We start from the raw sequence: 11,041 nt of genomic DNA on the forward strand, positions 1-11,041 counted from the left end.
CTGCTCTTTATCAGTGAGGACTCTGCCATTCCTGTGACAGCTGACAGCCAACGGCAGATCTTATCCAATGGTACACTGGTGCTACGCTTAGTCAAAGCAGAGGATTCTGGGTACTACACCTGTACGGCCACTAATACCCTAGGCTTTGACACCATCATAGTAAACCTTGTGGTACAAGGTAAGAAGAAACAGAAAATTTATAAACTTATTTGAGTGAAACAGACACTTCTGTCCTGGTGCTAAGTTAATGTCTGTGTGTGTGTACATCCAGTTCCTCCTGACCAGCCTCGTCTGACTGTCTCCACTACTTCCACCTCCTCCATCACCCTGGCTTGGATTCCTGGGGATAATGGAGGAAGCTCCATCAGGGGTATTTAAATATTGTTGACCTGTTTTTTAAGGGTGCTTCACACTTTTGATGTCATATGTACTTATCCAGTTGTGCAACAAGCTTATGTTTCTAGGTAAAAGGAAGTCAAACCGCAGCTGGCTGTAGCTAATTGTAGCTGATTGTTGCCCCCTGGTGTCCAACAGATGGAGCTGCAGCAAGGATACACCACCATTAGTAGCTGTGTTTGACATAAATGTGTACTGGTGTGCCTGCAGGATTTGTGCTGCAGTATTCTGTGGACAACACAGAGGAATGGAGAGATGTGTTCATCAGCTCCAGCGAGCGTTCCTTCAGGTTGGACAATCTCCGCTGTGGAACTTGGTACAAGGTCAAGTTGGCTGCCAAGAACAGTGTGGGCTCAGGACGTATCAGTGAGATCATTGAGGCAAAGACGCATGGAAGAGGTGAGGGGTCTAGAGAAAAGTGTTGAAGCTGGAATTAAGTCGAAATAAATCTTCTCTTTCTTTACTGTCTGTTCTTGTAGCAGCAGTTACAACTTTCTTCTCAAACATGAAGCCATCAATGCATCACAGATAAATACATCTTAAATTGCTAATTTATGATTATCTTTCTAACCTAGTGTCTTTTCCTTTTCCAGAACCGGTGTTCAACAAGGACCAGCCACTGCTAACGCACATCAACTCCACTCATGCAGGCCTCAACCTTCAGGGTTGGACCAGCGGGGGCTGCCCTATCACTGACCTGATGCTGGACTTTAGGCCCAAAGGTACTTGGGCCTGGCAGAGCCTCAAGGCCAATTCCACAAATCAGCTTTTCCTCAGTGAGCTGCGAGAGGCCACCTGGTACGAGCTCAAAATGAAGGCCTGCAACAGTGCTGGGTGTGGCAACCAGACCTCCCAGTTTGCCACAACTGACTACGATGGGAGTAAGTCTTTCCTAGTTTTTTAGGTCTTGGTGTATCTTTTTCCTCTCATTCATGTTTCTGTTACTGACTCTTGTAAATTTTATCAAATTTTTCTTCTCCTTCTACTCTCATTAGGTACAATCCCTCCCATTAAATCAGCTCGTGGAGAGGGGGACGATGTGAAGAAACTGTTCTCTATCGGCTCTCCTGTCATTCTGGTTACCCTTGGCGTTGCTTTGCTCTTCATTATACGAAAGAAACGCAAGGAGAAGAGGCTCAAACGACTTAGAGGTGGGAAGTAAACTATTTAATATACTAACACAAGTGACAAGCTGAAAAAATATGTCTTAATTATATAATTATACCGTCTTCTCGCAGATGCTAAGAGCCTTGCAGAGATGCTTATCAGGTAAGAGACAGCTTTATTTGTTATGTGTACTGTATAGAATAGCTGTATTTTGCATAAATAAATCACTTACAAGCAATTTCAGGCTTAATATATATGTTTTTGTTTTTTTGTCTCTGTGTAGCAAGAATAATCGAAGCATAGACACTCCAGTGAAGGGTCCTCCTCAAGGACCAAGGCTCCATATTGACATCCCACGTGTCCAGCTCCTCATTGAAGACAAGGAAGGCATCAAACAGATAGGCATGTGACCACACATTGACAGCAACACAGCTGCCATTCATAGAGGGGTTTTTAGAAGCCTCTAAAAGATCTTAGTAACTCGTTTATTTCCTTGCTTGCAACAGGAGAGGACAAGGCAGCAGTGCCGGTGACAGACACAGAGTTCAGCCAGTCAGTGAATCCACAGAACTTCTGTACAGGCGTTTCTCTGCATCACCAAGCCCTTATCCAGAATTCAGGCCCTTTGATTGACATGTCAGACATTCGGCCTGGCACAAGTGAGTTTATTTTAGGTTCATATTTGTTCTGCTTGTCACAGCTTTCAGTGAAATAGTTTGAGGCTTTAAATATGAGCAACAGATTTGATCTTTTATTGAAGTACATCTCCAATACATTTGAGAAAATATAGACTTATTGACAGCTAATACATGGATACCAAGCATCTTTGATCCTTAGATGTTCTCTGATCCCTGTGACCTCTCTCTTCTCAGACCCAGTGTCACGAAAGAGCATAAAATCAGCCCACAGCTCTAGAAACAGATACTCCAGCCAGTGGACGCTTAGCCGCCCAAGTCAAAGTCAGTCAACAGCCTCTGCACGAACTCTGACGTCTGACTGGCGGACGATGGGCTCTCATGGCATCACAGCCACCGAGAGTGACAGCTACAGTGCCAGCCTCTCACAGGACACAGGTGGGTTAAAATTAAGAAAACTTACTCTCTTGTAACTGAGTAGCTAAGTAAATGGTTCAAAAAAACTACACTTCTTTTCTTTCAGATAAGGGAAGGAACAGCATGGTGTCCACAGAGAGCGCGTCCTCCACCTACGAGGAGCTGGCTAGGGCGTATGAGCACGCCAAGCTGGAGGAGCATCTACAACACGCCAAGTTTACAATCACAGAATGTTTTATCTCTGATAGCTCGTCTGATCAAATGACGACAGGTACCAATGACCCAGCAGACAGCATGACCTCCCTCAGTACACCCTCTGAACCAGGCATCTGCCGCTTCACTGCCTCACCACCCAAACCGCAGGACTACGACCGCGGTAAAAATGTGGCTGTGCCCATTCCCCACCGTGCTAACAAAAGTAAGTATCAGAGCTGAGACCCATGTGGGGACGCTGTTCTTTTGATTTGTTGTTTGTACTTGTTTTACATCCAGTGCACATGTAGAATTACACATAATTACAGTTAGGACACCCATATGTATGTATTGCATGCCCACAATTAAAGACACACAAGGATGAGAGTAACAAAAAGCCACTGGTTGCTAAAACAACAACTAGATTTTTGTCCCAAGCCATTTTGAAATCTACTTCCACATCAGTTCCTCATTTTCATACTATACAGTGGCTTGCAAAAATATTCGGCCCCCTTGATCTTTTCCACATTTTGTCACATTACAGCCACAAGCATGAATCAATTTTATTGGAATTTCACGTGAAAGATCAATACAAAGTGGTGTACACGTGAGAAGTGGAACAAAAATCATACATGATTCCAAACATTTTTTACAAATAAATAACTGAAAAGTGGGGTGTGTGTAATTTTTCAGCCCCCTGAGTCAATACTTTGTAGAACCACCTTTTGCTGCAATTCCAGCTGCCAGTCTTTTAGGTTATGTCTCTACCAGCTTTGCACATCTAGAGACTGAAATTCTTGCCCATTCTTCTTTGCAAAACAGCTCCAGCTCAGTCAGATTAGATGGACAGCGTTTGTGAACAGCAGTTTTCAGATCTTGCCACAGATTCTCGATTGGATTTAGATCTGGACTTTGACTGGGCCAGTCTAACACATGGATATGTTTTGTGTTAAACTATTCCATTGTTGCCCTGGCTTTATGTTTAGGGTTGTTGTCCTGCTGGAAGGTGAACCTCCGCCCCAGTCTCACGTCTTTTGCAGACTCCAAGAGGTTTTCTTCCAAGATTGCCCTGTATTTGGCTCCATCCATCTTCCCATCAACTCTGACCAGCTTCCCTGTCCCTGCTGAAGAGAAGCACCCCCAGAGCATGATGCTGCCACCACCATACTTGACAGTGGGGATGGTGTGTTCAGAGTGATGTGCAGTGTTAGTTTTCTGCCACACATAACATTTTGCATTTTGGCCAAAAAGTTCCATTTTGGTCTCATCTGACCAGAGCACCTTCTTCCACATGTTTGCTGTGTCCCCCACATGGCTTGTGGCAAACTGCAAACGGGACTTCTTCTGGTTTTCTGTTAACAATGGCTTTCTTCTTGCCACTCTTCCATAAAGGCCAACTCTGTGCAGTGCACGACTAATAGTTGTCCTGTGGACAGATTCCCCCACCTGAGCTGTAGATCTCTGCAGCTCATCCAGAGTCACCATGGGCCTCTTGGCTGCATTTCTGATCAGCGCTCTCCTTGTTCGGCCTGTGAGTTTAGGTGGACGGCCTTGTCTTGGTAGGTTTACAGTTGTGCCATACTCCTTCCATTTCTGAATGATCGCTTGAACAGTGCTCTGTGGGATGTTCAAGGCTTGGGAAATCTTTTTGTAGCCTAAGCCTGCTTTAAATTTCTCAATAACTTTCTCCCTGACCTGTTTGGGGTGTTCTTTGGACTTCATGGTGTTGTTGCTCCCAATATTCTCTTAGACAACCTCTGAGGCCGTCACAGAGCAGCTGTATTTGTACTAGAGATGGACCGATCCGATATTACGTATCAGTATCGGTCCGATACTGACGTTAATTACTGGATCGGATATCGGAGGGAAATAAAAAATGTAATCCGATCCATTAAATATCAGAAAAGAACCTCACAAAACTTGCTACATGGCCTAACTCGGCTCATAACCTTAGCACGTTGCAGCAGTATGTGTCACGTGATAGAGCGGCTGTGTGTATTTGTAGCCTTGTTAGCAATCCCGCATTTCATCTCCGAGGAAGTGATCCCAGAGAGAAGTAAAGCAAGTGTGTAAGTTCATCTCTGAATGTTTGTAAAGCATTCCCGCGTTAAGCTTAACAACTGATATATGGAGCCACTGCCTCTTCTCTCTCTCTCCCTCTCCTGCTGCTACTTCAGTCGTGAAACTGATCAATGATCAGCTGATCGGCTTTTCTGTTGCGAGTCCGTCTCTCTTCTTTGTTTTTGGCCCACTTCATGCCAGAAAGAGGAAACCAGCGGCTGAACAACAGCAGCACGTTTAAGCTTGATAAGCTGTTGTTAGAATTTATTTAACATTACTTTCTACACCAGGATCTTTTTCTACGTAGCTGACGGCTGGTAACTGTGCAGGGGCGGGTCTAGCAAAGTTTAGCCAGGGGGGCCGATAGGGCATTAACAGGGAAAAGGGGGCACAAAGACATACTTTTCTTTCTTATTCTCATTTAATATGTCTAGCTTTTAATAAATAATTATCTGAATCTTACACCCAAAGTTTTAATCTGATGTAAAATGTATAGAAGTCCATTACTGTATATAGTAACTGTTAAGTCTAATATACCCTAGTAAGCTATACTACTTTTTCCTTTGGGAAGGGATGATCTGTGCAGTCTGCAGTTCTGTTGAAGAAAGATGTTGAATCTATTTAATTATTCTTCAAAATTAATTGATTTCTGTACATTTTTTTCACACTGCATCAAATTAAAGTTGATTACGTCGATTAAGCATCATGAGGTGGAGGGTGGTTCCCTATTTTTTGTTTGGTTTTTTTTGCTGGGAGTTTTAGAGCCCTATTGGTTAGGTTGCTTACTCTTTAAAATACCAGAATAGGGAGGCTGGTGCAGGTTTAAGTTTATTAGATTGATCAGTTTTGCTGAACTATGAAATATTTTGGGTGCAGTGTATTTTTTGCATACAGGTATAACAGAATAGCTTTAGTGTTTTGTTTTGTTTTTTAACTTGAGTATGAACTTATACAAAAAGCAGCAAGATATTAAAAAATACGTTTTATTGATTAAAAACACACTATATCGGATTCATATCGGTATCGACAGATATCCAAATTTATGATATCGGTATCGAACATAAAAAAGTGGTATCGTGCCATCTCTAATTTGTACTGACATTAGATTACACACAGGTGCACTGTATTCAGTCATTAGCACTCATCAGGCAATGTCTATGGGCAACTGACTGCACTCAGACCAAAGGGTGCTGAATAATTACGCACACCCCACTTTGCAGTTATTTATTTGTAAAAAATGTTTGGAATCATGTATGATTTTCATTCCACTTCTCACGTGTGCACCACTTTGTATTGGTCTTTCACATGGAGTTCCAATAAAATTGATTCATGTTTGTGGCTGTAATGTGACAAAATGTGGAAAGTTGTGGGGGCCAAATACTTTTGCAAGCCACTGTATCTGACTTTCATATCACTGATGCCTGCTCTGTTCTGTACTTTTGCCATTTGCCTTTCATTAGACACAATGAAGGGCAAAGAGGTGTGATCAGGTCAGAATATTCAGATTGGAAATATTGTAATGGGAATAAAAGGTCTCTGTGTAAAGTTGGCATTTGTATAAACAAAGAAAGGTTTTTATTACACAATGAAGATAAATGTGCAAGCCAATGAATTATTGCTACTCTGGATGATTCAAGGATGAATCAAAAAATATTTAATAGCACTAATAATTGCATGCACGTAACAGACTTGTGATACACAAGCAAAATATCCAACTTGTGTCCGTTATAGGAAGTGGTTATTACTCATATGAATGAATTGTATGGTTTTGTCCTGACTCTTCTGTGGCTTTTTTAGGTGAATTCTGTAACCTACCCCTTTACATGAAGACAGACCCATTTTTCCGCAAGCAAGGGGAGCTGCATGACCCATGCCCAGCAGTGCCGCCGCGAGAAGCGTCGATCCGCAGCTTGACGCAGCGGGCGTATCACACCCAGGGCCGTCACAAGACTCTAGACCCTGCGAAGCAGCAGGCCCAGACACTGGGCCACTCTGGGCTGGGCAGCTTGGGTGCGAGCTCTGGCACTGCCACCTTGCCTCAAAGGACTCTCACCATGCCCAGCTCCAATAATGCAGCAACAGCTTCCACTTCCAGCACGAGCAGCAACCCCACCAACAGTAACAAGGTGGGGGGCTCCAGAGACTCGCTCCTAGAGAGCAGCTCCTCTGCACTGGGGAGGTTGCAGAAACAGAGTGTGGGGGCCTACTCCAAGTCATACACGCTGGTGTAGTCCATTCTTCTGCACAGACTGCTGTCCCACTCCTCAGCCAGCCCCACTCTGGCGCTCTGCGATCTGGGTCTGAATGGGCATGCAACCATTTTTTCTTCAAACCCAATTAATGGTGAACTGCCCAGCATCCTGTCTGATTTACCTTGGGAAAGATGTTCTCCCAGACAGAGACCCAGCTAACCCTACTTTTCATGTTCATGTGGGACTCTTATAAAAGAACTACTAACTCCAACTAACAGTTCCAGCCGGCTGGTGCTCAGCTCCACTCAGCTCCCGCAGGAGCTGCACAGCGAAAAACCAGGAAGCGATTCTGTGGTCATTTTGAAATACTGACTGTAACCGAGGAGCTAAAACCTCTGTGTTTATGAATATGAAGACTACCATAGCCAGTATGAAGCTGTGTGGCCATCCTGTCTCATACACACACACACACACACACACACACACACACACACACACACACACACTGTCCTCCATAGTTTGAGTATTATTGTCAATTTGCAAGCCTTCCGATTAAGTTCCCTCTTCTTACTGTATCTTTCACCCTCTTTGTGTCTCTTAAAGCCCCATAATGCTATTGGCAGATTCTATAATGTTGATTCCCAAAAGTAATGATTCAGGTTCCCTTCCAAGAAGATTTTAGTCACATTAGCATCCTCCACACATCACTCTGCAGCTGAACATTGTCTAACTTAAACAAATCATGACAACCCAAATGAACCAGCTATAATTTCTCACATTACAAATACAGAATATTTGGTATTATAAAGAATTTACATATATATTTCTATGTAGGTATATTATTGACATTTAAGTGAAATTATGACAAAGTATAAATTTTACATACTACAATAGTGTAGTATTATATACAGCAATTTAATGTTAATGTCAAATTTTAAGAACGAGACAATCGCTCAATCATGAAATTTTAAAAAGAGGAATTAAAAAAAATGAAGGTTCGACTAAAGAGAGAAAATGTTTAGTATATATACAGGATGTTTTGTATGTTACTGTATGTAGGGTGACTAGAAGAAGGGTGTTTTGCTTACGTTTGGACAGAGAGGGATGCTTTCCTATCCGCACGGTGTCATGGGAGAAGTGAGACAGTGCAGCAGAACACGACATCCTTGGATCGCAATGCCTCCTTGGTTGTTTGGTGAAAACAATCATGACACAAGGCCTTCCAGGATTTCTGTAATAATATAAGTCTACCCATGAGGATATAGGCTCCTTGACTTTTTATTAAGCGTGTCAGTAGCCTGAGTGGCTGGTAAATACAATAACATTCAGAAACCAAATCAGTGTCTCAGAGGATCCCCGAGTAAGTTTTATGCTGGGAGAAGGTTTGCTGCAAAGTGGTCACAGACTTTTAGTTATTATAGAGTATTAAGGCTTCTATTTGTGGCACGGGCGGCAGAGATTGACAGTCACGGATAGAGCATCCTGCCAACTTCTCCGTCAGCCGTGCCACACAGCTAGGCTTTGCTCTTCGTAGATTAAAAAGACAGCTAGCTGAAGGAGTCCCAGTCATGATGTGAATGAAGTAAGATAATTTAATGTCGAGAGATGTTATATGTCAGGGAGTTCAGTTTTGAAAATTATATGATCGATATCATTGTTGTTGTCCAGTTTTAAGTACTGTAAACGCCACACTTTCTTCATCTCGATGCCCCTCCATTTTTTTGCGCTAACGTGCATTCACACAAGAAAATAATGGATCGATTGTTTTAAGCATTTACAAAGCAGCGGTTTTGTGGTTTTATATTTATTCATCCATTTGCTTTGTTTGCTTGTTTGTTTGTTTAGGGGGAGGGGAATCTGTTCTTCAGTTGATTTTCACGTTTTGATTTTCCGTTCAACTTGTTTGGTCTAAATTTTTTGGTACCAGAGGCCAAACGGTACAAAGCTATGTGGCCTGTGGCTAAAACTAGTTCAGCCAAGTGAAAATCAGGGACTCATAGCTCTTTTGGTCACACAAACTACTGTTGTATTGTGTATATACTGGACAGGAGTCTGTCTGTAAACCTGAATCGTTCAGGCTCCTGTCATTTAAACCCCATTCAGATAAATTTAAGTAAAAAAAAATTCAACACCCTATTCATACAAGATCCATCATCTCTACCTTTGTCAGTGTTGTTTATAGATTAAGTCTTGTACATATACACAGTTTTGTATGAAGAGCTATTTTTTCGTCAGAATAAATCAGGGGACACATCAGGGTTGAATGCCCCAGTTTCAAAATTGAAATAGTATTAAGAAAAAAGTATTTTACTTCTGAAATGGGCAAAAAAACAACAACATTTTTTCTTTCCCTTTACGTTTTTTGATACTAATTTGTTGAATTTTTATTCTTTTTTTAAAGTCTTTTGATGTTGTCATTTGTCCTTTTTCCTTTTTTTTAATTAGCATTATTTTATATTTTGTTCATCCTCAAATTAAGTCATTGCATGCTTGCTAAAAGGGAAAAATTGAAGGGAAAAAGTGTATGAAAATCCAAACTTAAAAAAAAAATGTTGAGGGTATCCCAAACATTTGTTTGAGTTGCTTGTTACAGCAATTGCTTGTGTTCAAAGGTACATTTTCTATGAAAAGAAAGCAAAAACTAAAAAGATCATTTAACACCTTGTGCAATAAAGCTATCTTTCATATGTCACGGCTTCTGTCATTATCTAGAGGTCTGTTTGTATGTCTTGTGAAAATGTCTGGACCTACACACGCATGGAGTTTACAGCCAAACCAGTGTTCATGAACATATATATATATATATATATAAATATATACATATAGTAAATGAGCTGCCACGTGAATGAAAAAGTCTTGAAAAGTTACATAATTGTGGTAATCCGTGGCAGACTGACATCATACAACATTTTAAGAGGCTACGTTTGATGGTTGACCTTCTGTTTTGTCATATGTATGCTGTTATTATGGTGGATGCTCTCTAAAGGTCATCTTCCATGGATTTCCATAAGCCAAAAACTCTTGGAAATCAAAAAAATGTTTGAAAGATTCTCTACAAGACAGATTTTTCTACACTTGGCTCCTTATGATGCCTAATATCCTCGATAAGGTCATCATAGGTACACAGTTGTGGCGCTAAGCACAAGAGCCCATCCTGATCAAACCCTTCTTAGACAGCTGGCCTAAAAGAGGGGAAAGGGGCTAACACAGATTTAGGCAGACAATGAACTGAGGGAATGGACCTAGACTCAGAATATGACAAACAAGGATTATTTTGAACTGTGCAAAGCCTCTCTAGTGAAGTCCATGAACAGAAATAAGTAGATGTTTTATGCTTTCATATTGTTTACACTAAACTCTGACCCTACCAAATGCTGCAGTAGAAATCAAGACCTATCAAACCAGACAACGTTTTACATTGTCCAGTTTTCAGCCCGTGCAAACTGAAGCCTCCATTTCCTGTTCTTAGACAGAGGTGGCACCTGTGCGGCCTTCTGCTGCCGTAGCACATCTGCTTAAAGCTTTGATGTGTTGTGTGTTCAGAGATGCTCTTCTGCATAACGTGGTTGCAAAGAGTTACTGTTGCCTTCCTGTCAGCTCAAAGCAGGCTATTCTCCTCTGATCTCTGTTATCAGACCATTCTCTGTAAACTACAGATCCCCATTCTGATGTTCATTCTGAATTTCAGCAGGCCTTTCTTTATGCATTTATATATATGCTCAAATCCATCAAGAATCCATTCTCAATCATGTGATTGGCTGATTAGATATATGCGCTAATGACCATCTGCTTGTATTTCCATTGGATCTGCATACTGGAAAGAGAAAGACTGAAAAAGAATTGACTTGTCCAAAATACTGAACTCTACACCTTCTTTCAGCTCAGGATTCCTTAGTTTTATTTGAATAGTGGAGCCATGATAGGTAATAATATTATTATGACATCATGTGGTTTATTTTCTGACACTTCAAGAAGTTCTTAAGCCACAGAAGTGATCGTGTTTTCACAAGCCCACCGTAATAAGTAAATCCAATAGAAATG

At 41.5% G+C, this 11,041-nt stretch overlaps 1 protein-coding gene across 2 annotated transcripts in view; it reads left to right on the forward strand.

Moving 5' to 3' along the window:
- LOC101484774 (cell adhesion molecule DSCAML1) overlaps positions 1 to 9,678 on the forward strand; it is a 54,134-nt gene extending 44,456 nt beyond the window's left edge. For both annotated transcript variants that reach the window (XM_004573349.5, XM_004573350.5), the window contains exons 23-33: positions 15 to 178; positions 272 to 370; positions 607 to 795; positions 990 to 1,277; positions 1,392 to 1,547; positions 1,635 to 1,665; positions 1,787 to 1,905; positions 2,010 to 2,162; positions 2,376 to 2,576; positions 2,662 to 2,973; positions 6,606 to 9,678. In XM_004573349.5, coding sequence (XP_004573406.2) covers positions 15 to 178; positions 272 to 370; positions 607 to 795; positions 990 to 1,277; positions 1,392 to 1,547; positions 1,635 to 1,665; positions 1,787 to 1,905; positions 2,010 to 2,162; positions 2,376 to 2,576; positions 2,662 to 2,973; positions 6,606 to 7,039 — 2,146 coding nt within the window. In that variant the 3' untranslated portion in view covers positions 7,040 to 9,678. The remainder of the gene's footprint in view (positions 1 to 14; positions 179 to 271; positions 371 to 606; positions 796 to 989; positions 1,278 to 1,391; positions 1,548 to 1,634; positions 1,666 to 1,786; positions 1,906 to 2,009; positions 2,163 to 2,375; positions 2,577 to 2,661; positions 2,974 to 6,605) is intronic.
- The last annotated feature ends 1,363 nt before the right edge of the window (positions 9,679 to 11,041 follow it).

This window comes from Maylandia zebra, linkage group LG10 (genome assembly GCF_041146795.1).
Source record: "Maylandia zebra isolate NMK-2024a linkage group LG10, Mzebra_GT3a, whole genome shotgun sequence".
NCBI classification, from domain to species: domain Eukaryota; kingdom Metazoa; phylum Chordata; class Actinopteri; order Cichliformes; family Cichlidae; genus Maylandia; species Maylandia zebra.